Genomic DNA, 26,629 nt, shown 5'->3' with positions numbered 1-26,629 from the left:
CCACCCCTGGAGCCCAGATGTGCATGTTGGGGTGGTGGAGGGGTTAAAAGAGCATGTAGTGAAACAGGAAATATTGAGTCAGGCTGTATTCTTCTTTTTTTTGTTTGTTTCACCATTAACATTACATACCCGATTTGTGGCCAGTAACACTGACTTTCTACAAACATTTCTAGCTAGCTGTGTTTGATTTTGTTAAAGTTTAAAAGGCGTAAAGAAAGAGGATTAAACAAAGCACCAATTTGGGCTAAATGTAACACGAACCATCAGGGAAATCAGGGTGGCAGAGCTGCAGGTCCTTGCAGGTACGTGCAGGGTTGCCCTGGGTGCCCAGTGGGTGCTTCATCTGCTCAATCTCCAACTTAAGAGAGTTAAGTGAGCCAAAGATTTCCTCCATGCCATCATCATAGTCTTTATAGTTGGCATCCATAGCTGCATCGTCCACCATCTGGCTGGCATCGATGTTCCTACGTGATCGGCCCTTAATAGGAGCCTGGATGGGGAGTGGGTGGATGACATCACCAGGAGGTCCCTTTTATGGAGAGATGACACGAGAGGAGACAAATGTCGGTTACTGTCAACCAAAATTATAATGACTGATTTCGTCATTTTGAATTTTACTGCTCAAAAAGTAGAGCATCTACTTACAGGAGGGCCAGGAGGTCCAGGTGTACCAGTCTCTCCCTTTGGTCCAGTTTGACCCTGAGCAGGACAAAATGAAACCAGCGGTTCATCTTCGTAAATAAGTGTCATGATAAATGCTTGCGTTTTTTTGCAGCTTTTGCTTAATCACTTACCGATGAGCCTTTAGCTCCTTTAGGACCCGGGGGACCCTAAAAACACAGAGACAATCAAGTGATCAGTACTGGCTCAAACATTACATCATGAGTCTATAGTAAGACACACGTGCTAAGCTTACAGGTAATCCAGGGGGGCCAATGGGACCAAGTGGACCCGCAGGACCAGCAATACCCTGAAAGAAAAGAGAAATTGCAAATCGATAAATGTTGTGTGCCAAGGAAAAAAAACCCTTCTTTATTCCTAAAGCAACAGTATTGACTAGTATGAAAGATATTAACACCAGTGGTACCAATTTGCTCTTGCTAAATAAGGAAGATCAAACAAAAGTCTGTCAATAGCTAGCTAACTAATGGCACAAACTGAGCTGCTGTTCAAAAATGTAGGTGCAGTGTTGTTTACTCACATTGTCTCCTTTGGGACCAGCTGATCCAGAAGGACCAGGAAGGCCTCTGTCACCTTTCTCTCCCTGTTCACCTGGTGGTCCAATTAAACCAATAAGACCTGGATGGCCCTGAGCAAACAGAACAACACAAGCACATGTAATCAAAGCAACATTTAATGAGACACGTTCCAATCAGAGGAGTAAGAATTTGATGGTCAGTGGAAAACAAAAAACTAAAAGGAAAAAACAACTCAGCAATCACTAAATTGGTTCCTGAAGTAGCTCACCTTTTCTCCTTTGACACCAGAGTCTCCTTTCAAACCAGGTAAGCCAGGTGGGCCCTGTGAGAAAATGTAAGCTGTCAGATCCAGTCGCACATTATATGAGGCATGGCAATACAAGTTATTTCTACTCACCATAGGTCCGGGAGGTCCATCTGGGCCTGGGGCACCAGGTAGACCTTGTTCTCCCTGCAAAAATATTTGTAGAGTTTTTTTAACCCCACTTCACAAGAAAACCAGTTCCTTTTAATATTCTGGATTTATTTAGCAAATTAGCGAATCATATATGCTGTTTAACCTGTTAGCAGTCGGACGTACCGCCCACGGTACATTGGATGGTTTAGGGGACTAATTGTAAATTTGTAGGACTGCTAAGGGGTTAAACAAAACCACACTACATAAAGGTATGACAGTGATGAATCGCTGCGAGGCTGAGAAATAAGATACTTACGACAGCACCAGGGATTCCCCTGAGACCTTCAGGACCTGGCTTTCCGGGTGATCCTTGAGGACCAACGGGACCTGTTTTTCCAGGGGGACCTTCTAACCCAGGCTCTCCCTTTCACACAGGAAAATGATTCACACGAAAACATTTGATGTTAGCTCATTTGTTAGGTTGTTTTACTTACACAAATTTTTTTTTGTGTTTTTGGATGAATTACCTTGCCTCCCTTCTCTCCTTGTCTTCCCTCAGGTCCTGCAGGTCCAGGAGGCCCCTATTTAAAAAATAAAATAAAATAAATTAAGCAACTTTTTAACATTTTCACAAGGATAGGAGTAAGACAGTGCAGGGCAGCACTTACTCTCTTTCCTGGTGGTCCAGCAGGACCAGATTCTCCAGTTGGTCCAGGTGAACCCTGGTTTAAAAGAAATAATTCAACATTGAAAAGACTATTTACATTTCTCAGTAATGACATGCAGCAGAGTGGAAAAGAAAAAATAACACTCACAGCCTGACCAGCCTCTCCATCATCGCCCTTGTCACCCGGTAAACCGTCTAAGCCCTGTATTGGAATTGAAGAGGGTCTCAGTCATGATGTTTTGCAATAAAAAGTGCATAAAGACTTAAGTTTGGATGGTTTATTCACAGAACAGCTGCCATACGTACAGCTGGACCAGGCTCTCCAGGGGGGCCGGGGTCACCAGGGAAACCACTTGGACCCTGAAAATGAATAAAGTTACATTTTTTGTTTGTTATTTTTTAGACATTTACTTTTAAGCAACTATGATCGTCCTCTGCTTAATGACTTATGTTGCAAAGTGTATTTTAATAAAAAACCTGGAACAGAACTTACTGGGCTGCCTTTTGGACCATCATCTCCTGGGGGTCCCTTAGGGCCTGGAGGTCCAGCAGCACCAGCCGGACCAGCCTCTCCCTTCTCTCCTCGTTCTCCTCTTGAACCCTATAATAATATGCAGCATGTTACCAGTGCAATTACTTGTATAAGCTAGAATTCAGAGTTGCTAGTGTACAACATGAGGAAAATGGCCTGTGGAAGATAAATACAATCTCTTTTTAACATCATGGACATTATAGATAAACTCTTTGTTGTGTTTTTTTTAATAAAAATGAAATGAAATAGACTGAGATAACTCACTGGTGGGCCAACTTCTCCCTGAGGGCCTGGCTCTCCTGTTTCACCGGTATCTCCCTGAAAGAGGTGGGCAACAAGGGGTATTAGTAGGTGAGAGAGAGACATACATTACAAGTAAAGTGATTTGTTGATCTATTGTGGTTCTAAAAATCCCATAATTTACTGCAGCCCCTCACTGTCCCAGTGTCCTTGTCACCAAAAATGGGAATAGAAAGAGATGGCACAAGAGATTTCAATTCATCAAGTGCAGGCAGACTGGGTGGCAGGAGCAAGGACGGCACTGACCTCACTGTTCTCCCTGGACCCTGCCCATATATCTTGTCCTCTTCCTTTTGCCTTATTGCCCTGTTGACTCACCTATATGCCAAGCACTATCGTGATTCACTGCCATATGAGACTACTGTCCTCCCTACTGAGGTCTACCACACACGTGTTCAGTGGAAGAATATTAGCCCATGTCATGTTTGGGAGACAAGGATGTCAGTTGATGGCACAGCTCTGCAGAGCCAACGACAAGCTGCACAGTGACTCGTTATGATAAGCATATCCAGATTCCCTCTAGCATGAACAATGGCTCTGTGTTGTGAACATCAACTGATACTCTAAATTAGTGTCTGGCTGTTTTCCAAAATCTGCCTCCATGCTGTCAAGAAATTCCCTCTAAGCAGCTGGTATGGCTGTTTACAAGCCTCACTGATCCGCCTGTATTAGCGGCGTACGCTGCTGTTTTATGCAATGCTGCGCCTCCGAAGCCCTGCAGAGGCCTTGACTCCATTCTTATGATGACCTTCACTAAGGACTGCTGAGAATAGGAAAACCAGGAAAAGGCAGCTGCTCATCACAGACACAGTGAGGGATGTGTTTACCAAAAAAAGGCCAGGACTCTGTCGCTTGGCAGCTCCCTGGGCTGGATAATAAAATGCCAGCTCAGCTGACGCCCGATTAGCCCAAAGACCGCTGTGTTTGCTTGCACAGAAGCAGGACAGGCTATCCTCGGGGAGATTAGAAAGGAGCAAGAGGTGATTCTATTGACCGAACCAGATAAAGCAAATTATACCATCACCCCGGACAGCAAGCGCTGAAAAACAACAAAAAAACTGCCCAGCGCTGCATTCCAGCGGCTGCAAAAACTACCAAAGCATGATGAAGCAGCAGCAACAAATGAAAGCTGTAGCCGCCTTTAATAATGCATTTATCTTCTTAGAATTGCAGTAAGATCTTTTTGACAATTTATTTATAATCTCTCCACCCCAGCAGCAGGCTACTGTCGGGAATGACACCCTGTCCATTCGATTTGGCGTGCATCTGTCACTCTCGAGTAGGAAAAAAACATCCCTAATGGTATCATATAAATAGGCATGTGAAATATTAATAGCTGCAAAAGCCTTTCAAGAGGTATCAGTCTTTGTATAAAACACAACCCAAACAAACTGCTTAGCACAATGAATCTGACTTTTTTAAGTTCGCTTCTCCAAGTTAAAACTTTTTCTCTATGACAGGTGAGTCTGAAAATAAACATACCCAGCACCGCAAATATATCTATAACGGAGGAATTGTTCGATCGTCAGGAGTCTAAACAGCTGATATGAATGTGTCATATCAGAATTTCAACTCATTAAATATTGATTATGTTATCAGCCTCAAAAGTCCCACTACTGACGGGACTAATCAAACTACATTATACACATGAATGGTTGAGTTTCCGGCTAAAATCATTCCATCAAAAAAAAAAGAAATAGAAAAAGAGTTTTACCTTTTCTCCAACAGCACCAGGGTTTCCAATACCACCGGGAGGTCCCTGAGAACCGTCGGCTCCCGGGGGTCCTGAGGGACCTCTGGGACCAGGGGGACCTGGTGGACCCTGTAGGCAACAAGCAGAGCCACCTCAGTTTAAGAAATGGAATTCATCTTCATGCTCCTTGTAGTGTAAAGGTGCTCAATGATAACACAGTCAGAATGTGCACAAACCAAGCTCTTACCATTTGACCAACATCTCCAGTTTCACCTTTCTCGCCAGGTGGACCAGGTAAGCCCTGAAAGGTTAAAAAATTATTTAATCAGATCTTTCTAAATAAAACCATGGTTGAAGTTTGCTTAATACTCTAGTTCGCACCTGCAGACCAACTGGGCCTGGAGGTCCGGGGAATCCTCTGGATCCTTCATCTCCTTTCTGGCCAAACATACCCTGCTGACCTCTGGGACCAGGCTCACCATCTGCACCCTGCACAGCAGAAGAGATAATGAGATAATGAGAGTCAGTCTGCTAACACATAGATAAGGCACTGAATAATGTGAACACATAGCTCAAATTGGACACTTACAGCAGGACCCGGTGCTCCAACAGGTCCTTGAGGGCCAGTAGGACCGGGTGGACCCTGCAGTTGGGGACATGAAAATGCGTAATTTTGTCTGTCACTCAGTATTTAAAATTCATGTATCAGCCTCAGAATTCTAGAAAGCAAAACAATGACTAAATGATGTGTTTTCTACAGACAAACTTACATGTTCTCCTTTGTCACCCTTACTTCCTTTCTGGCCCGGCTCTCCAATCTCTCCCTGTGAAGAGAGCATCAAAGCGTGAAACAAAAAAATAGCCAGTGGTATGCACATAAAAGGAAAATAAAAGTTTGACAATGAATATTCTTAACAATCTCTAATTTGCCTGAACTGTCCTTCCTTTCAAAAAAACATTGTTTTGTACCTTTAGATCTGCCTATAGATATCTCAATTACATCACTCCTTCTCTAAAAAATATAATTCACTTCTGAAGTGGGCTTATTGTGATGGCTGACTCAGTGACAGAACAAGCAGCCAAAACAGAATATATTATGACTCCCATCAGAACCTGTTTAAACCAGAATATACCAACTGAAGAACCTTGTACTTTGTTCCCCCCAAATGCCTGTGTGGGTGTTAAAAATAATGCTAATAACCACCAAAAACCAAAGGCATTTACTTTGGTGTTTGAATCAGAAAAAGCTCTTTCTGTGGTGGCTTTAGTCTCCTAAATAAAGGCCTTGGACTTATCCATTCCCTGTGAGCTGGGCTTATAATGAGAAAGTGTCTGAATGTATGTAAACATTATCTGGCAAGATCGTTTTTTATCTGCATGGCAAATACCCTCTGTATTCTCTTTGTCCGTTTACACCACGGGGAATGTTGTAAGGCCAGTTAAGAACTGAGGCATTCTTCAAAGGATGAGAGATTATCCTCTGAGTATTTCTGCAGCTGATCTTCCTGCAAATGTTTTAGAAGGGATGAGCAGTTGCTTGGATCTGAATACTAAAGGGTCACTTTCACCCATCCTGTCGCTGCCTCTCTCTCTGTGTCTGTTTGTAAAGATGGGTACAAAGCAGCAACAAGGCCAGTTCTCCTTTTAAGGATCTGTTAATCGATGCAAACCCTGTCAGACAAATTCCCCTCACAGCGTTTTAAGGTCACAGAGAAAGAGACAAGAGGGTCTGGCTGGGAGCCCAATTGCAAAGTTTAGTGTCTAGTTTAGGCCTGTGCGTACACAGAGAGACACAGATTGTGAAACAACAACTGCTCAAAAACCAAAAAAAGAAATTTAAGTGCAGCTTTATTAAATTGCATTATATTTTTCTTCACGTGGATACAAATAAACCAAAAATACTATTGTACCTTGTCTCCGTCCTCTCCAGGTGGGCCAGGAGGTCCTCCAGGTCCTGGCAGACCAACAGGTCCCTGAATACCATCTCTTCCAGCTGGACCTTGAGGTCCTTTCTCTCCCTAAAGTAATGATTGTTGACATAGAGCAACATTGTGTTTGTCAGTGAGACAAAAATGTGCAGTGTAGCCATGCTATTCTTACAATGTGGTGCTCTTACCGGTCCACCTTTCTCTCCAGCAGGGCCTGGAGGTCCCTGGGGGCCAGAGCGTCCTGGGAGACCTGTAGGTCCTGCTGGCCCTGCAGGACCACGCTCACCAGGAGAACCCTACAGCAGTACCACACACTGTGTTATTAGCTAGCTGGTAGCTAGTTATCGAAATAAGACACCATTAATATCAAAGATATCCAACACAGGAAACTAAAGCATAATATCAGGCACATCAAATAGGTCAGACCTCCCTTATGTAAGTAGCAAACAGTGCATATCATTATATTATATAAGGGTCTGGAATAGCTGAGGGTAGGAACTTTACTATGAAGATATCAGAGATGCAGAGAGAGTACAGAAGGTGAGAGTGACAAAGTGGGGATACGGATGCGGTAAATTGTACTCACAGCAGGGCCAGGTGGGCCAGGAGGACCCTCATTCCCTTTCAGGCCATGAGCTCCCTGCAGATGAGAGTGAAATAAAGGCCTCAGAAAACAAACACATCTGTTGGGGAAGCACACATTCTACCTTACACTGCACTCCTTATTTGCACAGAGGCTCAGCATGAGATGGAAAGCCTTCTATAGATTCCAAAGTGAAGGTTGAGAGTTGAAGGGGAAAACAGTTTGGCAAAACTGCAGCAAACACCCAAAGGAGCTAGTGCATCACATAAAGTCTGAATCCTAAGGTTAATGAAAAGGCTTTGTAATAAAATGGCATGAAGAAAACAGTATAAGTTGCGTAACTACCAGGACACGACTTTGTCAAGTTAGAATTATTTGAAAAAGATAGAAAAATCAGCCAAGAGCAGGCTGTTCCTTTACTGACGAGTAGATCTGATATCATCTCCATTTCTTGAGGTTTACCGCATTCTTACAGAAATTTAATAGTCCAGAACTATTATGCAATAACCAAGCTGTGAGTGATATTGATTTTGTCACGAGGCTTTAAACAAAGCAGAAGGCAATACTAACCACAGGACCAGGCAGACCTCTCTCTCCAGGGAAACCTCTTTGCCCAGGTGGGCCATCTTTACCAGACGGGCCAGCAGGGCCAGGATCACCCTGTAAGTGAAATGGGAAACAAATACGAGCTTTGTAGTTACATACATGTATTTTAATTAGCTGACAGTGTTTAAAAAAAGTTTACTAATAAATAGAACATCAAGTTTCACCTTGGCTCCTTCTTTTCCTGCAGCTCCAGGCAGACCTTGCTCACCAGGTGGTCCCGGGGGTCCAGGGTGTCCACGTTCTCCCGTTTGTCCAGTCTCACCTGTTGGTCCCTAGAATTGAAAATAAATAAATATATCCCATTCAACACTAAAGTATAAAACCAAGTTACAGAGGAAGTGTGAAAAGAGGGACAAAGCAGAGAGCAAAATCAGCAAATTAACACAAAAATGATATAACAATTTTTCCATTTATTAGAAATGTGGCGAGGAAAAGCTGAACATTTGCTGTGTGGGAGGCTTACTAGTCATTAAAGCCACATACAGCTTCATTATTATGAACGTCCTCAGCCGGCATTAGCAGAACGGCTGGGAGGAAAAGTCTGTTAAACATTTATGCATAATGGATGAAGAGCCCATTGCAAATATGAAAGAGGATAAACAACACTTAAGTCGTGGCTCTTGAGATATAGGTAAGAGGAGCTAAATCGATTTTCATTCACCGAGCAAAATGCTAAGAAAGCATTCCAAATGACAACTTATAGGTTTCTATTGTGCTTCTGTGTGTGAAAGGTTTGCAATTCTGCAAGAGCCTAATTTTTCGAAAAACAATGCAAATGCATATTTAATTATTTTTTGTAGGAAATTGATAGCTATTTGTTTGCGCACAAAGGAATACAGTGAACAAAAAGCTGTGCGTCAATGAAGCAACTAAGAGAAACACTCAATGGCTGTCACTCACCTGAGGTCCAACCACTCCTGGAGGACCAGGAGGGCCTGTTTTGCCTTGGAATCCCTGTGTATTATAAAAAGGAAATAAAAGTCATAAAGTTGCCTCAGTGGATGTAGATATAAGATAAAGAGTTGAATAACCAAAGCACAGCACACTCACAGTTTCTCCTCTCTGTCCAGGATGTCCTGGCAATCCGTCTTTCCCTGCAGGTCCCTGAGAATTTCAAACAAATTAACCTGTTAGCAGTCGGACGTACCGCCCACGGTACATTGGATGGTTTAGGGGACTAATTGTAAATTTGTAGGACTGCTAAGGGGTTAAAGAATTTATATTAAAGGTCACACAGAATGGAAAGACAAAGGGCAAAGGTCATATTTCAGTAGAGTGTCTGGACTTACAGGGGGGCCCTTTGGTCCTGGGAAACCTGTTGGTCCCTGAGGCCCAGGCAATCCCTATAAAAATTTAAAAAGCACATAATTGAGTTAAGAATCGCGTGTGTGATCGAAACCTCTGCACGTCCCGAGAATAAAATGACTTCTGGTGATGCTGTTACGGTACGTACCCTCTCACCGGGAGGTCCCGGTGGGCCGTCATTCCCTGAGTTACCCTGGACACAAAAAATAAGGAATCAAATGTGAACATGTATAATGACATATTTCAGAAAGTGGCATTAAAATAAATACTAATACTCACCTTTGGACCAGCTTTTCCTGTCAGTCCTCTTGGTCCTCTCTCTCCTCGAGGCCCCTTAAGAAAGAAAGAAAAAAGCTTTTTAACAAAAAAAAAGTTTGTAAAGGATGCATGTGATCTGAAAAGCTTGGTTATTGTCTCAGTGTGGATTCCCCTTCGAGCACGCTCAGGTCGAACGGCCACTTTTACTCAGGTGCCAAGTTTGCCATCTGCATGGAAGCACGAGTCTGCTGAGTAAGACTAACCGTTGGTCCTCTCTGTCCGCGTGGGCCCGGCTTTCCTGCTGTTCCCTGTGGACACGAAGAACACACACAACGATCAAAGGAATGCCACTCACATTATTAAGATCCTGCATCCTCTGGAAGAATGACTCTAATGCCAGGAGACAGAAATGTTTGCAAGCACAATTGAGCCATTTATGAGCTCAGAAATAGTCTTTTTATAATAAAATAGGATTTACTGTAAAAAAAAAAAGACCATTAACATTTATCTTCACTTACATGTGAAGTCATTGCCACCTTGGAAAATGATATTTTAATAATCAATTATGCATGATATAGCAATTTTGCAGCAGTGTTACAATGACACTGGCTACATACAAATTTAATGAGGAAAACTATTAAATCTTTTATGTAGCTTTTTAAGTTTCAAACAAGTGTTGTGAAACTATCTTAATAGCTCTATTATCCCTTTCTGTCTCGGAGCTGGGTCTCATAAACTTTACAAATGTTTTGTGAAGATGACAAAGCTTAATGCGCCTTGCTCCACTCGTGTTGACAAACCATTACTCTTGCAGGCGAGCTAATGACCCATCCCTTCGACAAAAGAAAATGAAGCATTGCTCAAGAGCCACAAAGTGATAAACAAAGCTTTTGGGGTATCCAAATGAATTGTGCAAGTGGTAATGAAAAGCAATTGCGATGGTGAGCAATTGTGTCTCTGTTGCTTTGTGTTAGAGCCATGCAACTTCCACTAGGTTGATAAATCTGGAGCTGGGACGGGAGCCTGTCTCTGGCGGTACGCCTGTATCCAACCCTTGAGGGAATGAGAAGAATATCAAGAAGTCTATCTACATACATACCCGAGTTCCTTTCTCTCCATTGGCACCAGGGAAACCTTGGAAACCCTGGGATCCCTGTGTGTGAGCAAGAGAGCAATTAATCATTTGAGAAGCAAACACAGTCACTATATTCCTTGTTTATACCCTTGGCTTAATACATTTAACAGAAGACTGCATGCACACAAGTAACAGCATTCCTTTATTGCTATTGTATCAGCAACTGAAGGCTGACACCAAATAGCATATTCAAATCCCCAGCTCTTTGATCAGGAAGCTTCAAGCATGTCCGCTTGTCAGACTGCAGCTTTGCCTCAGAGAGGCTAAACGATGAGCCATCAAAAAGTTCAGCAAAAGCAGCCTGCACATGCACGTGTGTGTATTTTTTATTTTCCTCGTTCTCTTTCAAATACACACAGAAAAGCACGTTTTGGTCAGGTTAACTGTGTCTCTGTGAGTTCTAACATTAGCTTAAATTAAATTGTCAAGTAAGTTTAATAACAAGCAATGTTGGCCAAAGCAAGGAAATAAGACATAGTTTAAATTATTACACTGAATTAAAAGAAAGATAAAGTCACATTAAAGCACAATTAAAAAAAAACTGTTAAAAAAAAAAAGAAAGGCAATTATTTGAGAATAATTTGGGATTATTAACACCATACACTAAACAACTTACACGTAAGTAGACATAACCTGAAAAGGCTTATGAATGGAGGTATATTTTCAGCCACGAAAAAACTATTGGAGAGCTAGATGATCAGCAATTAAACCAACCTGACAGGCTCTGCAAATATGGAACTTAATAAAATAGTAAAAAGCAGCAGTCGACTGACCCTAACAAGTGTCACGCAAGTTCATGTGTCCATGAACACAGAAAGCTCTAACAGATAACACAGAGCTAACCCAGGGACTGGTGGTGAAATACTGTATGTTCATCTAGCGGCATCATTGGTTTCATTGGTGCCTCGCCCAAATTAACATACAGTAATTACTGTAACCGAGCACGGATATGGTAAAATCAGTAAATTAATAACAATGCTCTTTAGCAGTATAAATGCAATTACCTTTGGTCCTTGTCTTCCTGGGTATCCTGGCAATCCAGGAACTCCGAGTTTACCCTTTAAAAGAGAAAGATTAGTAAGTATACTGTTATATACGGTCCTGACAGGAGCTTATAAAAGTTTATCAAAAAGTATTTACAAAAATTAATTTACTACTTTTAACAAAAAAAACGACAAGGTTGAGCTCCATGAAACGATTCATCAAATTAAGAGACTTAATAAGGTTCCTGCTCTATGTAAAAATGTAAAAACTGAACATTTAACGCAGCATTTACTTAATCCACTGATCTTCTCCTGCCTCAAACCAAACTCCTTATTAGAGCCGTACCAAATTATTCCTCTTAATCCGTGACACCTGATAACCAGTGATAACCTCTTCTCATATTAAAAAGACAAGATGTTTCAGACTTTGAGAGAAATGTGTGCTTTTGGCATCTGCCAAATGCATGGCGATGATGGGATTATTTCAAATAAAATCCTGTAAAAAAAATGTAAATAAATGTTTTTAATTAAACATTCTCAAGCCAACAGAGGATTTCAATTGGCATCAAATTAAAACTTATAATTACAACGTCTAGTAAGAGTCTGTTGATTTATAATTTAATATTAACACTGTCTTTGCTATAGTACCTATAATCTACACATACATTATACTGTATATGAACCTTCTCTGTACCCAGCTGAACTACTACACTCATCTGAAGGGCAGCAGGACACTACAGCCACTACACAGAGGCTGCCAACTGTGTTTACTGTGATTAGCCAGGTTGCTACAGAGTAGCCGCAAACAGCTCTATATACATGAAGCACTCTGCTTATAAATCTCATCAATCCCGTATTCCACAGCCTCTATTTCAGCTATGTCTGTAGCAAAAGCAGTGTCTTAATTTTTTTTGATTCTTGCAATGCAAGAAGTATTTATAATGTTGAACACAAGATGTTTTCATGAACTACATAAACCAAAATAGCAGCACTTGTGAAGATGCCCACACAGTCTAAATAGGGTTTACGAGTTATCTACAGACTTTCTTTACCTCGCTGGTCTCCTAATTCCATGTACATTCCTAACTTAATGCAAGGAAAGAAGGCTGGCTCTCTCCCACAGTATGCTGTAAGCTCTTTGCATCTGTGAGTTTAATAAAAACTCTGTTATTCTAGCGAGTAACATCTCCATTAAAACGTGCAGAAACACTACAGCGGTATTTTTAGAACCGGATCAGTGTGTGGGGAAAAGCTGGTGTGAAGGCTATAATTAGGCATGAAAGAGAGCTAATGTGTGACCAAGATTCGGATGGATATCTGCTTTTTAAATTACACTGTGAATAACAAACACAAGTTTTGCCTGTCCTCACTGGATAAGGATTGGACCAGTCAAACAATTACTCTGCCTCTGTTTAAGTCAGTTTTTTTAAGAATCTCACCTTCTCACCACTTGGGCCAAGAGGACCAGCATCTCCTGGAAGCCCGGAACGACCCTTTGGCCCCTCGGGGCCATCTTCACCTCTGGGTCCTGCTGGTCCAAGTTCTCCCTGGAAAGCACAAGATGTAAAAAATACAAATGCCATTAGCCTGTATGGTAAACAAACAAACAAACAAAAACAAGGTACTTGAGCACATCTTTCCCCTCAGGTTTTGCAAAGATTATTCTATTGACTGTGCATTCACAAATTAGTAGCATCAGTGGGAATATTTTTCCACTCATATAGCTTTCTAAGGTGATTACAATGAATCTGGGTACTATAAGAGAGATCTGAAACAAGTATTTTGTTATGACTGGTATAAAAAACAGTTTTGCTCTCTATAGTCTATAGCTTGTTACCTTAATAAGCAAGATGCTTGCCTTTAAAGTGTTTTACTTCCTCTGAGGGAGTATATCAACTTGTATGTTTACTCATAGTTGCCATAGTTTATCTCATTTACATAATGTTTAGTTGGCTATTCAATCACTTGAGCGAAATGTCCTACAAGACTGGTAAGCGGTCACGTGCCTGCAAAACATCTATTAGCACTAATTAGCTGGTTGCTAACCAAGCTAGCTTGCACTTTTGGCAACTTAGACCTCCATCCTCTTGCACAAATATGGTCACTTTTTGCTCTATAACTTAAGAATGCTTTGCTTTTATTATTCATCGAAGAGATCAATCAATTCTTTGTTTATATTTCAAAACTGTTGTGAGTTAAAAGGTGCTTAAGGATGCTAATTTCTGTTGCTTCATCATTAAAGAAATTAGCTATTTTAATATTGCTTCTCTTTTTAAGTGTGCTTTCCTTCAAGCGGGACACATATTAAGTGACAGACTACAAACTCACTCTGACAGCCAGTCACTGTTGCATGAGACCTGGTGGTGTGTAAAAAGATATCTAGCTAAAGGCTTGCGCAGAGTTGAAGGCAAAGCCAGTGTGCTCGCACACCAGCACTTAAAACGGCATCAGACAAACTGTACTTGACTCACACTTGCAAGCTCATCAAACAGAACACTTTAAATTGAGCACACTCACACACTTTTCATAGGCACGCTTCAAAATGAGTCATTTACATTCCAGTCTATGTGCATCTCCAAAGCAGAGGGCCTCCTCAAATCTTTGCTTTCATCTGGATCTGCTGCATCTCCAGAGGAAAATAAGCCGGAGCCCCATGTCTCTCTCCCGGGTTTAAAGGGGTTTAAAGTGCCATTGATTTCTCCTTCCTTTCTATGCTCAGCTAGAGACAGCCTGGTCAGGGATTGGAGGGTTGATGTTTGAAGTATTGGCTTGTGCAAGTTATGTTTCTTACTGTAGAAAGCATTTTTTTCTTAAGACTTGACAGTGTAAATCCCTGAAGCACTTTGGAGAAAGAGGCTGTAGTCAGGAAAACCTGTCAAAGTCGCGCTTTTCTCCTAAAGTTATCGAGGTTAGGAGTGACTGGAAAGAGGCAATGGGGATGGAAAAGAAATTGGAAACTGCTCACATTAAAACAAACGCACGCACACAAACCGCTTGTCAACTGGAACAACACCTTATGTTTGCTCATTAGCCACAATTGTGCGGTAGTCACAGAGGCTTAGGCAATGAAAGTGGATAAAGTGACAGGAGTGGTTGCTCCTTTCACTTACTGTGGATAAAGGTCACCCTCACCCCCCCAATAAAACAAAGCTAGTTCTGAGTGCAGCACTTAAGAGTTGTTTCATTAATGTGATCATTTGAGTGATTCATCCAGCAGTCAAGTTTAAACAAACAAGCCTTACCCTGTCGCCTTTGATACCCATATCTCCCTTGAAGCCGGGGAAGCCGTCTTCTCCCTAGCAGAAGGATAAAGAAAACGATGTTGAAACCATTTGATTGGTATGCATGCAGAGATGATCAAATAAGTCCACACAACTTTCTTAGACATTTTTTAGCCGGCTGTTTGAATTCCTTTACCTTTTCACCCTTGTGTCCTTTAAGGCCACGCACACCGTCAGCTCCCTGTGATACAAGAACAGGCAGAAATTACAAACCAGTGGGGAGGATAACGGACGGCTACACTTTTTTAAAAACTTACAAGTAAATTGTGCAAAAGAGGATACTCTTTAGGATGGATTCATTTTCATTGTTTTGGTGTATAAATTAGCATACAAAGTTTCTTCCTTCTTGACCAATCTTTTCATCTTCCCTGAGAGCAGACTTCAGCCATGTAACAGGGGGACTATTAGCTACGAGTCGAGCCACTTGTGTGATCCCCCTAGCTCAGTAGCAGCTTTAATGATTGGATCAGTCACACTTTCTTTCCAAGAATTATTTGATGGGAATTCTTTTGTCTCGGTTTCATCAGATACTAATGGCACAGAGGAAGGAGAGGGCTGTGCACCTTGAACTGTTATCAGCCCCTTTGCCATCTCAGTCTTTCTGACAAACACAGACAGAAGCCTATACAAAACATTTTTAAGGGGATTTTTATTTATTTATTTGCAAAATCACACTAGTCTGGTTGGCCAAACACAAAAAAAAAACAACAACAACAACAACACTCAAATGAGATATTGGGGAACTATTAACACATTAAACGCAAAGTACAAAAAAATACATAAAATTAATTTCTTAGTGGTTGATAATCAACTCACCTTCACGCCTCGAGGCCCAGGATAACCAATAGGTCCTTGAGGGCCAGGAGGGCCCTAGAGAGACAAATATTTAATAAGAGTTTGCAGCACGTAGTTTTTAACAATCCAAGCATGCACACACACACACACACGCACACATTTTGCTAATCTTATCTTCGTGAATGCAAACACATTTTATGCAAATGTTTCTGAACAAGGACAACAGGAGGGGAAACGAAAAAGCGAGAAAAGCGTAAATAAAGGAAGGAAGAAATGAAAGCTAGCTCATGGGAAGCAAATGTAATAAAACTCACCATGTGGCCTTTCTCTCCAGAAGGCCCCTCTTTTCCAGGGTGACCCTGTGAATTATTAAGAGCAATATTATGGCATTTCATTTGAGGATAATTACTACCATAAATACCACAAGGCCCCTTAAACAGAGAAATTAGGTTATTAAAACTGTTGGAGGGACGTATCAAAGTGGAAAACTGCAAAAAAAAAAAAAAAAATAGAGCCATTGCAGTCTAATTGCATTTGAGATTTGTATTAAAGAGGCCCTACTAGCTATCACTGAGCTCAAAAAGCACAGACTGTCATTTTCTTAATTTTGTACAAGCAATATAGCAAACAGCTTCGTGCATGTATGACACAAAACTCCACCTCATCAAAAAAACGCGCACATCCACACACATGCATGGATGCTCATCTGAAAGGACTAAGAGGAAAATGATTGCATTCTCATTAACAAAAGGAGCTGTGCAAACCCTCTGATGGGCTATTAGTGATATGAGGATGGAGAGAGAAACAGATACACGAGAAGAGGCAGAAAGGGAGCACTAAGGTTGGGAATATTGTGCTTTTTTTATATGCAACAAAACAGATTTAACAGGAACAGCCTGGCTGTGTAACTCAGGGAGAGCTACCCTCAAAAGAAATTATTAAAAGGCTGAGAGATATTGTGTGTCGTGGGGCTCTACTTTATCTCCTTTTTCTGTTTTGCTTTTTTTTTTAAATCTTTTTCTTGCCCTGTAGTTATTCAAATCTTGGCCCTATCTCTCTTAGGTGCCACCTGGTACCTTCCAAGAAACATCTGCCATTATAGCAGGTGTACTGTCTGTGCAGGGACGTCAGAGGGACTGTTTGCCTATATAAAGTGCGTCTGTTGTGATGTGTTTTATCCTGTGAAGCAAAAGGCTGTATAAAATAAAATTAGAGATATGGCTTTAAAAATGTGAGTTCTCACAGCTACCTATAAAAAACTCTTTATAAACAGACAGAGGGGAGGAAAAAGATAAAATACGGCTCTTTGGAAACGTGGCCTAAAAACTCACCGGAGGGCCATCAGCTCCTGGCATTCCTGGCAAGCCTGGCTTTCCGGTCGGGCCCTGGGTAGATGATAGAAGGTCAGAGTAAACATGACAAGATAACAAGAGCACACGGAGCCATCACAGGATATAGATGTCTATCGGTATAACAACAACGTGAGGTTTAGCTGATATAACACTGACTATTGTTACATAATCCATTCAAATGCTGGCGAGACATATCCCAGAAGCCCACACATGACACCAGAACCCAGGGGATCACAAAATCCTGTAGGTGTCATCCTTTGGTGATGATGAGTGTGCGTAAAATTTCATTTATTGTCATTATAATTCTTTTAACCTCAGTGGCCAAAAGACAAACAGTAGGATTCTTAGACAAGCAAAGGTACAGACACATAAAATGAATCATGACGATAATAGGATGCAGATTTCTTTTCTCTTTGTTATGCTCATTAGCTCTAGTCCCAAAAATTATTTACATGGTGTTTTGGGGTGGCAAAGTCTTGCATATGTATTGAATGTGTTGTATTAAATTCAAGCTCTTAAGACAAAGATCTACGATTTAAGTCTACTGTTTCGCTTTATTACACTTAGCAAATATCATGATGGCTTTAATGTCTTTTAAAATCAGGGCACACGCGGTACCTACATTACCAAATCCCAAATGCTCAATAATAAAGTGAGTGTGCTCCATATAAGTTAGCCAATGTAATTTAGCTGAAATGAAATTAAAATGTATCAGGATTCTAATCTGTCTGTACCGTCTACAAGGCAACATTTAGTCCTGCATTGGGGATGAGGAGGCATTTGCATAATTGTGTGATAAGCATTTCTGAATAAGATAGCAACTTGGCTTTCCGCTCATGAAAATGAATGCGACCAGCTATTTTATACATTCTGATTCTTTTTGTTTTTAAAGCATCTTAGAGTTTTTTTTAGTGGAGTTACAGGATTTTAGAGCCACGTGGTATGTTACCTTCTCTCCTGGAGGTCCAATGGGTCCTTGAGGCCCTGCAAGTCCCTGTGGGGAGGATACAGAAATGATCAGCAAGCTTTCATTTCACACTTCCGAGAAAGAAAGATCTAAATTCACACTACATTTTCATCACTCACCTGGGCTCCTGGGTTGCCTTGCTGTCCGGGAGGTCCTGGCTCTCCTTGGGGTCCCTGAAAAAGAAAAATTGTCTTAGAAATCTCCCCATGTAGAAAAGACTGAATAATTTATTGATTTTCAACCAGGCTGTGTGAATGTGAAACTGATTTGGTGACCAGCATTGTCCAACAAAGGGGAAAATTTCCTCTGAAAAAATATAAATGAGAAGCAGTAGCACACTTCTGCATGATTACCTCATAACAACACAATAAGCCACAACTTTTGGACTGATGGAGTAGCATCTTTCCACGGCTCGAGGTAAGAGACACACACACGCGTACACAGTGCACATTACCGCAACTACTTTCCTAATGAAAGAAACTGCTGAGGCACAAACACAACAACACCTTTCCCAATGAGATAACTGGCAATCAATTATATTTCCTCAGGCCAAGAGTCGGGGAACGCTCCTGGTCTTTCATCTCTACCTCGTTGGATCGTTCCCAACAGAACAAAGGAGCTGCTTCAGTTAGGCATTCTCTCATTACAGCCGGGCGCTGCCTGAAATTGAGCTGGAATGGTACAAGCGGCCGAGGTGGACTGCTCAAATAGACCTAAACACAGGCAGCCTATTCTTCATTATGTCTTAATGTCTGATTGAACTGGTGTGTGTGTGCTTGTGTGTGTTTGCCCATGAGTGCATATCATGGGCTTTTTTGAGGGTGAAATTAAGCAAACGTTGATTGAAATTGAAATTGTGCGTGTTGGTTTATCTGAGAGTTTGCACATATAGGCAATTTAGTTCATTCCAGCTTCACTTACTATGTTTCCCTTGGGTCCAGGGTGGCCATCCATTCCAGTAACGCCCTACAGCAGGTGACAAAAGAACATTAAGAACAAAAAATGAAAAGGGAAAGGCAGCAAATCTATAAAAGACTAAAATGGACAGAATCGACTGTGTGAATGAATTTTAAAGTCTGATATATTTGAATCGCTAACTCCTACAGAGAGATATCAGTTTCAAAAATGTGCAGTGTCCACGTTAAATTAAATCCGCTGGAACAAATTAGATTGAAGCCTCGCTGCACTGTAGACATCTATCAGAGAAGCTGAAGTTAAACTCAATAACATATGCTACTCTTTTGTATATTGTGTCTGAGAGATATTGAGTTTTGTATTTCCCCGTGGTTGTTGTTTGCCCTTCCCTTTTCTCTCGCTGCTTATGAGATGCTAAAAAATTGATTCCGCTCTCTAAACTGTTGCTGGATATGAAAAGTTGCGAAGTTGAAGGAGAGGTGAGAGCGTTGGGTGGGGGGTGGGCACTCACAGGTGGTCCAGGAGGTCCCTGAGGTCCTTTTGGTCCCAGCAAACCCCGAGGCCCCTGTGGTAAAAATGAAGGGAAATGAGATTGAGAGTGATATCACACCTGTGAAAAAGGACTGATGCATTATTAAACACGTTCAGCTAAATCAAGTTTCAAAATTATACTGCTGGAAATAACCTCACTTTCCAAATGTCCTTGAGGATTTTCTACAGAGTGAGATGTGAGGGAAAGCTGAAGCCCACTCTCCTTTTTTTCCTTCTTTCTTTCTCTCTCTCTTTTTTTACTACTCTTGCATTTCCCTCAGCCGTACCCATGAAACAGTGCTGTGATTTTCTTTCTGTGTGCCATGCCTCACAGCTACAGTTACCCAAGTAGATGGATTGTCCTGACTGTGTGAATTCAAACCAATGTAGCGCACCCTGGTGGATAAAAAGATCATAACATGCAATATCAAGGGCTTTCTGATGGTTGCTCCTTTTCCTGTCTTTTCCACCCTCCGCAGGGAGTATCCTGCATGGGTGAGGCGGGGTGTGGGAGGCTATTAAAAGAAGCTTGATGTGTTCTGCTTGCTTTTCTCACCACTAGAGATTCCCCTGTACACATGAGTTCTGATCAACATTCACTTTGCACCACAATAGCACAAAAAAATAAAAAATTCCAAGTCTATATGACTATGAACATGTGATATATCATACCAGCCGACAGTATGATTGTTCAGTAACACAATAACATGATGACAGCAGGCCTGCAGCTCTTATACATTTCCCTGAGTGTAAGACTGAATGGTAATATATGTGATCACTCACTGGTTCACCAGGAAGTCCCCTGGGTCCGATCTCTCCATCATCTCCCTGGGAAAGAAAAGAGCAGGTCAGGCTGTGGAACAGACAGTGAATTATAATGGAGGAGAAAGTGAGGATGTGCAAGTGTGTGTGTGTGTGTGTAATGTGAAAACATAATGAAGAAACAGAGGAAGTGGGGGATCAAGTTGCATCAGTTGTGTTTAATGGAGAAGGTGAGGGAAATTGGGAAAAGGTATTTTTGCAAAAAGAAAAAACTGAACGTATTATAAGGAACGAAATCGACGAGAAGGAGAAAGTAGGAAGAGAAAGTGGAAGTTCAATTCAAATGATGACAAAACAGTGTGTTTGGGAAGAATCCTGCAAAGAAGTCATTTGTGCAAGAGCAGAACAAATTCAGATAGTGCGACTTCGTGTGCACAGCACTTGAGGTTGATAAGAAAATGAAGGGGCAGGAGTGAAATTCTTTTCTTTTTTTTGTTTTACCCTCTCTCCATCCTCTCCAGGACCACCCGGAGGTCCATGGGGGCCGGGTTCACCCTGTGAAAACAAATATGAACATGTTTAACTGTTGTCCAAATTCCAACAGGCACACACCTCTCAGGTTAAAGGTTAAAATGCTTACTCTGTGTCCTTTTTCACCAGGAAGTCCAGCCAGACCATCAAATCCTCTGTCTCCCTTAAAAGCGGGGAAAAAAGAACATTTAATGATATAGATCACCACCTCAGCTTAAAAATTAACTTCAAAAAATCTTTTTGTCAAAAGTGGCACATTTAAGTGCATCGTGAATGGAAAAGACGACATACCTTTGGTCCAGTCTGTCCTGGCATGCCCCTGGCACCATCAGCTCCAGAGCGACCCTGTAAAAGCAACAGCACATGTTCTACCTCCAGATCAAGACAATCACAGAGCATTTACTATTTGCAATCGCAAACAAACACTGTGAAGTGCATAAAAACTATCATGCTTAGTCTTAATATTACTTCTCTGCTGCTGAATAGCTTGGTTGACAACTTACTCGTCTACCAGACTTTCCAGGAGGTCCAGGTGTTCCCAAAGGTCCACGTGGTCCCTAAAACAAAGGTGCTGTAAATCACTGAGCCATCTTTTTCATTTCCAATCTATCCACCTAAATTAGGCTTTTCAGCTGATTTGCTAGTAACGGAATATTACAAAGGCTCAGCATTAGTGAACACATTTCCACATTTGCTTAGACTGATATGATCAGAAACAGATCCTGAAAACAGAATGTAGCATGGTGATTTCTAGTACCTGAGGTCCTGCCTCTCCAGACTCCCCCTTCAGTCCTGGTACACCAGGAGGACCCTTAAAAAGAAAAATACTGACTAAAAATTCATATAACAATTGAGCAAGACCATCCTGTGTGCCACAGAATCTGCAGATCAGAGTATTTGTGCTTCAGTGTTTTTGCTGGGAGGTGATTTGCCATACATACCAGCGGTCCAGGTCTGCCAGTCAAACCCATTGGCCCTGTAGGACCGCGCATAGCCAGCTGACCAAAGACAGGAGAAATAACATAAAAATGAAACCAAATGAAACATATGGAAAAGAAGGAAAGAGGACAATTTAGCTCATGTGTGAATAGAACTGCAGCAGATTTAGCAATTCATATTTGTCTCTGCTGTATACTGTGTCTATACTTGTGCTCTGCATGTTAATGTTAAACTTAATTCACAAAATGCAGCATCTATTAATAATAAATGAGGAAGAACATTGTAGGAAATGTGGCACAAACACAGTAAAAGTCATGTGATAAGCAGTAACAAAATGTTAAAAACGAAACAAAAATTTAAAAAAATATGACATTTGAGGAGAAGTGAGGGAAAAAAGTTAAAAGTATAGAATGAAATCATCTGAAATAAGATATTTTCCACATGAGAATCTTATAGTTTGCAGAGTTTAGCAACAAAGAGCAGTAAAAATAGCAGAAATGTGAAGGTGTAAACTGTTACCCTAGCCTGCTGCATGATGGCTTGCATCTGGGCCTCCTGTGCTGATACAGCAGGTCCCTTCTGCCCAGAGTCACCTCCGGCGCTGAGTCTGAACTATGGAAGGAATGATAGCTTGGTGAGACTTCAGTCCCATAAAAAGGAATACACAAGAAACAAAAAAATGAGAGCCAAGAGAAGCATGTGTAAGGACTAAAGTGCTGGCCTGTGGCAAAATTAATCTTTTAAGTTTATACAGCCACACACTGTTACCAACAATAGCTCTAATATTTCTTTAATACAGTCTGTCCATTTAATTAAGAAAAACAACAACAAAAACAACAACAACAACTATGCTACAGCCTCCAGCTGTCAAATCAGCTCCATCCATGGCTGCTTGCAGGCCATAATGTTCACATTCGACTGCCATCTGGTGGTGATAAGCCAGAATTACACCCTAACATGAATATTCATGCCTATAGTGCAACTCTTGACTTTGTTTGGGCCAGACATCTTGGTTTGGATTACACGGCACAGTCCTCAGGAGACTGACTGTCAGTTGTGCTGCAGATGCAGAGGCAACACAGCAGTGAAATGCTGTGCAGGATTTCAAAGTCACAGAGAGGGTTGTTGCCACGAAGCAAAATACAAACCGTTGATCTAGAACATCAGGGATGAGTCAGATGTACTGCAGCTGAATAAAAACAATATTTTTTCATATTTTCCCCACAAATCCCGCAGTTTTTCTTCGTCCACTTGATTCTATCTCTGCCATGCAAACGAGATGTTCTGATTTATCAAGAAATGGCTAAAAAAAAAAGAGAAGCTGCTTCACCAGTGTCTAGATTTGCCACCTAACCCTGCCGTGCTGCTCATGTTGACTCCATCATTTCAAGACAGAACGTCTTGAAATGATGAGAAGGCGTGTTTCTCATTAGACTTGGAGCTCAAGGATCGCCGGCTTTCTGCCAGCAGATACACCAGAACACCTTGTCCAGACAGAGTTTGCCACATGACTCCGCCAGACAGTTTTTGAGGAATCCTGAAACCACAACTCTGTATCTGCACAACTAATCAGTTACAACCGCAGCAGCAGCATTTTCCCAGCACCTAATAAAGAAAGCGGAGGAGGTAGACATCACAGGAAGCTATTAGGATGTCTGAGCAACTGTTGCGGTCAAGTCTGACATAGAAAAAAAAAAGATGCTCGGTAGCATTAACTTTGCTGACTTGGCTAGGATTTGTGCAGCTTAAAGCAGCTGACATTACAGCTGTTATTTAAGAATCTCACTCAACATGTTGAAGCACATATTTATGCAACAAAACGCTCGTTAGTAGGGCTGAGTATCGTCACTGATTTCTAGAATCGATTCGATTCCGATTCACAAGGTCCCGAAACGATTCGATCCACGATTCGATTCAATTCGATTTGTATCTGGGAAATTTTGCCTCAGACAGTCAGAAATATTCTAATTCAGATCAGAACATTTACATATTTTTGTATCTATAAAAAGGAAGCTGAAACTCGCAAGACTTTATCAAAGGTGTGAGCATCACAGCAGATGCTTCTGTGTCAAAGTAGCTGAAGATAAAACACAGAAAAACATGAAGGTGATTTTTCCTGGCCTGGGATTTTATAAAAATATTCTGCAGTACATCAAAAACGAAAGAAGAACATTAATCAACACATGAACATGGCCTCTGAAGTTACAGCGGTTTTATTAGAGACACAGCTGAGCGTTTTGCATTTTGCATCATTTTAAAAAGTTTACATTTGTTCAGAAGCCCATTGAACAACAGAAATGAGGTTTTCTTTTCGGAAGTAAGTGAAAGGAAAAAAACAGCGGCCAACAGCGCTGTAAACAACGGTAGACTTGTGCGTAACAAGCAAGCGAATAATGCAGAAAACAGATTTTTAGACGGGAAACTGTTCTTGAAGTACAGAGAGAGAGAGAGAGAGAGCTGTGCATGAAGTGTGGTGGAAGCAAAACAGCAAAAGTCAGAGGGAATTCATGACGATGTTTATGTGAAGCGTAGTTTGGATCTTCTCTTGCTGCTGGTTCGGTCAATATTGTTTGGAGAGAGATCAAACTAACAGCTTTAGAATCAGCGCAAAAAGGGCGTGAACACAAAGCGCGGACCCGCCGAAACATCAGAATCAGCGAGCTGCCGGCTTTCAGCCCCGACCGTGTCCGTGCCGTCGGGTGAGAAAGGCGACATCTCACTGATTCTTATCCGAGGGTCTGCGCTTTGTGTTTACATTTATGTGCAGAATCTGTGTTCCTGCTCTCATTCACTGTTTTAGCTGTTTGGTGGTTGTTGAAATTTTGTGAGGTTTCACCAGAGATTCTGGCGTTTCGGGCAAAATAAATTTATATTAAAAAAATCGATTCAGGATTTTAATGAATCGATATCACGTTATCCAAGCCAGAATCGATTTTAATCAATAAATCAAAACCCACCCCTACTCGTAAGGGTTAAGCTCATCATAAATGGCTTGATGGGAAACCCCCTTTATTCCACTTCATTGTATAAGTTATCGCTAAAACACGGTGTCAATAATAACAATTGGTCTTAAAGGAGGTTAAACAAGGATTAAAGCACTAAGTTAGAATTTCTGACTTTGGAAGAAGAAGAAGAATAATTGTATTTTACTTACAGGCAGCATCAGGACAGTTCCAGGAGGTCCTGGCAGGCCATCAGCACCAGGAAGACCAGGACGACCTGGAAGACCCTTAGATGGGAAATTACAAACACAAGTGAGTGTTTTATTATTTGTATTTGTAAACCTCTGGTGATGTTTAGGACATTAAAGAAAAAAAAAACAACCCTTACCCTCTCTCCAGAATCTCCAGGACTGCCTGGTGGGCCGGAAGCACCTGGGGGTCCAGGGAGACCCTATTTTAAACAGAAAACCTCATTTAACTTCTATATATACACACAATACAATACAAGGTTTTGCCTTCATCTTGCAAAATGGTCACATACAGCAGAACGGAATGTGCATGTGGCAATATTTTATAAGAGAGGCTGTGAAGCTGTAAATCTTTGTGGGGTATTCTTATTTGTTTATATTGTAGTGCAATGCTTCAGTGGCTGGACTCCATCTGCAGGGTGTCAAAGCAAATCTGTATTAAAGGAATCTTCCTAAATAAATGACGACGTTCCTTCGACATCTAATCAAGTCCAAAAACCGCTTTGGGGGAACTGCTCTGGCCACTCCTTTTTGCATCGGGAGCCAGCAAAGCATTAAAACTCAAATTTTCTGGTAGTGCAGACAAACAATGAATGCGTGAAAGGAAGCTCTATTGGCTTTTCTTTACCAAGCGGCTGCCAAGAAAAACGGCAGCGATTACGATGCGAGGGGGGGGGGGGGGGGAAAACGCAGGAAGTTAAGAGACAGGAAGATTGACTTACTGTTGGCCCTTCAGGCCCAGCCGGACCTTCCACTAACATTCCCTGAAACACACAAGCACAAATCATTAGGCCTCATTCATAAGCACGTGGCTGCAAACAACACTGTCACACTTGAGTACAATACACAGGAAAACGTTCACTTGTAAACTTGTCCCTTCATCATGTTCCCATCTTTGCTGACTCATGTGCATGCATGCCTGTCACTGGCAGCTGTGTTTGCAGTCGATCCACAGAGAACGAGAGAGTGGCTGCAAACAACAGGCAAAGCCATCCTGAGGTGCTTCCCCTACCCGGACAAGTTCAGTTAAGGGCTAATCAGATCAGTGGGGATGTTAAACTTATTCACACATGCAAACTGAAACATAAAGCCAGTTTAGCCATGCCTATGAACATTTTGGAATTAGTTCAGTCTAAGTGTAGGGTTAGTGTTTGAGTTAGGGCCTGATCAGTAACACTGCAAAGGCAATAATAGCAGTTCATCTCATTTCAATGTCTCAAAGACTCAAGGATCTGACTTAACAGATGCATCAGTGCAGCTCTACAGCTACATAAATACCACATTGTTTGCTCTTGTGGCAGCAATTTGGCTTTTTGTTTTCTGAGATTAAAATTCTGCCCACTCTCCAAAGTTCAAGCTGCCTTCAGAGCATTTTTATTTTAAACACTTCCTTTAGACTTGTTTTTTTTTCTTCTTCAATCCCTGCAGTTATTCCTGTGTGTCACCTGCATTGTGGCTACTGATTGAGGGGCTGGGTCTGTACATGTATATATTTTTCATTGAAGTTAGCACTTCATAATACAGCCCACACTTGTACTTGTAGCATAATTTCTGTCAAAATTCCTGCAAAATATCCAGACGTTGTGCTACTTAAAATTACTTACTGACCAAATAAATGTATTTACAGAAGCGTCTTTCCTGTAAAAATCTGACTTGTTAGGTCTGTCATGGTCCTGGGCCATGTGGGCCCAGTATTCTCAGTTCCTTGTATTTTTGTATTTCGTTCCTTATTTAGGTCATGTTTCCTGAGTTGTCCTGTTATGTTGTTCCTTATTTGACT

General features: G+C 41.4%; 1 protein-coding gene across 1 annotated transcript in view; it reads right to left on the bottom strand.

Moving 5' to 3' along the window:
* Positions 1-26,629, bottom strand: part of col5a1 (procollagen, type V, alpha 1) — a 73,499-nt gene that overhangs the window by 7,410 nt on the left and 39,460 nt on the right. The window contains exons 10-62 of the mRNA XM_005720520.2: positions 25,572-25,613; positions 24,990-25,052; positions 24,814-24,888; positions 22,179-22,271; positions 21,662-21,718; positions 21,478-21,531; positions 21,224-21,277; positions 21,012-21,065; positions 20,830-20,883; positions 20,691-20,744; positions 20,211-20,255; positions 19,408-19,461; positions 18,903-18,947; positions 18,101-18,154; positions 17,964-18,008; positions 16,994-17,047; positions 15,977-16,021; positions 15,684-15,737; positions 15,004-15,048; positions 14,829-14,882; positions 13,026-13,133; positions 11,608-11,661; positions 10,568-10,621; positions 9,732-9,776; positions 9,490-9,543; positions 9,359-9,403; positions 9,195-9,248; positions 8,956-9,009; positions 8,806-8,859; positions 8,070-8,177; positions 7,870-7,959; positions 7,303-7,356; positions 6,905-7,012; positions 6,699-6,806; positions 5,559-5,612; positions 5,378-5,431; positions 5,170-5,277; positions 5,036-5,089; positions 4,810-4,917; positions 3,060-3,113; positions 2,757-2,864; positions 2,570-2,623; positions 2,412-2,465; positions 2,265-2,318; positions 2,124-2,177; positions 1,913-2,020; positions 1,597-1,650; positions 1,468-1,521; positions 1,202-1,309; positions 917-970; positions 795-830; positions 646-699; positions 262-529 (exon numbers count right to left, since the gene is read on the bottom strand). Of these exons, the coding sequence (XP_005720577.1) occupies positions 262-529; positions 646-699; positions 795-830; positions 917-970; positions 1,202-1,309; positions 1,468-1,521; positions 1,597-1,650; positions 1,913-2,020; positions 2,124-2,177; positions 2,265-2,318; positions 2,412-2,465; positions 2,570-2,623; positions 2,757-2,864; positions 3,060-3,113; positions 4,810-4,917; positions 5,036-5,089; positions 5,170-5,277; positions 5,378-5,431; positions 5,559-5,612; positions 6,699-6,806; positions 6,905-7,012; positions 7,303-7,356; positions 7,870-7,959; positions 8,070-8,177; positions 8,806-8,859; positions 8,956-9,009; positions 9,195-9,248; positions 9,359-9,403; positions 9,490-9,543; positions 9,732-9,776; positions 10,568-10,621; positions 11,608-11,661; positions 13,026-13,133; positions 14,829-14,882; positions 15,004-15,048; positions 15,684-15,737; positions 15,977-16,021; positions 16,994-17,047; positions 17,964-18,008; positions 18,101-18,154; positions 18,903-18,947; positions 19,408-19,461; positions 20,211-20,255; positions 20,691-20,744; positions 20,830-20,883; positions 21,012-21,065; positions 21,224-21,277; positions 21,478-21,531; positions 21,662-21,718; positions 22,179-22,271; positions 24,814-24,888; positions 24,990-25,052; positions 25,572-25,613 (3,577 nt within the window). The remainder of the gene's footprint in view (positions 1-261; positions 530-645; positions 700-794; positions 831-916; positions 971-1,201; positions 1,310-1,467; positions 1,522-1,596; positions 1,651-1,912; positions 2,021-2,123; positions 2,178-2,264; positions 2,319-2,411; positions 2,466-2,569; positions 2,624-2,756; positions 2,865-3,059; positions 3,114-4,809; positions 4,918-5,035; positions 5,090-5,169; positions 5,278-5,377; positions 5,432-5,558; positions 5,613-6,698; positions 6,807-6,904; positions 7,013-7,302; positions 7,357-7,869; positions 7,960-8,069; positions 8,178-8,805; positions 8,860-8,955; positions 9,010-9,194; positions 9,249-9,358; positions 9,404-9,489; positions 9,544-9,731; positions 9,777-10,567; positions 10,622-11,607; positions 11,662-13,025; positions 13,134-14,828; positions 14,883-15,003; positions 15,049-15,683; positions 15,738-15,976; positions 16,022-16,993; positions 17,048-17,963; positions 18,009-18,100; positions 18,155-18,902; positions 18,948-19,407; positions 19,462-20,210; positions 20,256-20,690; positions 20,745-20,829; positions 20,884-21,011; positions 21,066-21,223; positions 21,278-21,477; positions 21,532-21,661; positions 21,719-22,178; positions 22,272-24,813; positions 24,889-24,989; positions 25,053-25,571; positions 25,614-26,629) is intronic.

This window comes from Pundamilia nyererei, unplaced genomic scaffold (assembly GCF_000239375.1).
Source record: "Pundamilia nyererei isolate P.nyererei 1_Seehausen unplaced genomic scaffold, PunNye1.0 scaffold00002, whole genome shotgun sequence".
Taxonomy (NCBI): domain Eukaryota; kingdom Metazoa; phylum Chordata; class Actinopteri; order Cichliformes; family Cichlidae; genus Pundamilia; species Pundamilia nyererei.
This window is presented reverse-complemented; position numbering and strand designations above follow the sequence as displayed.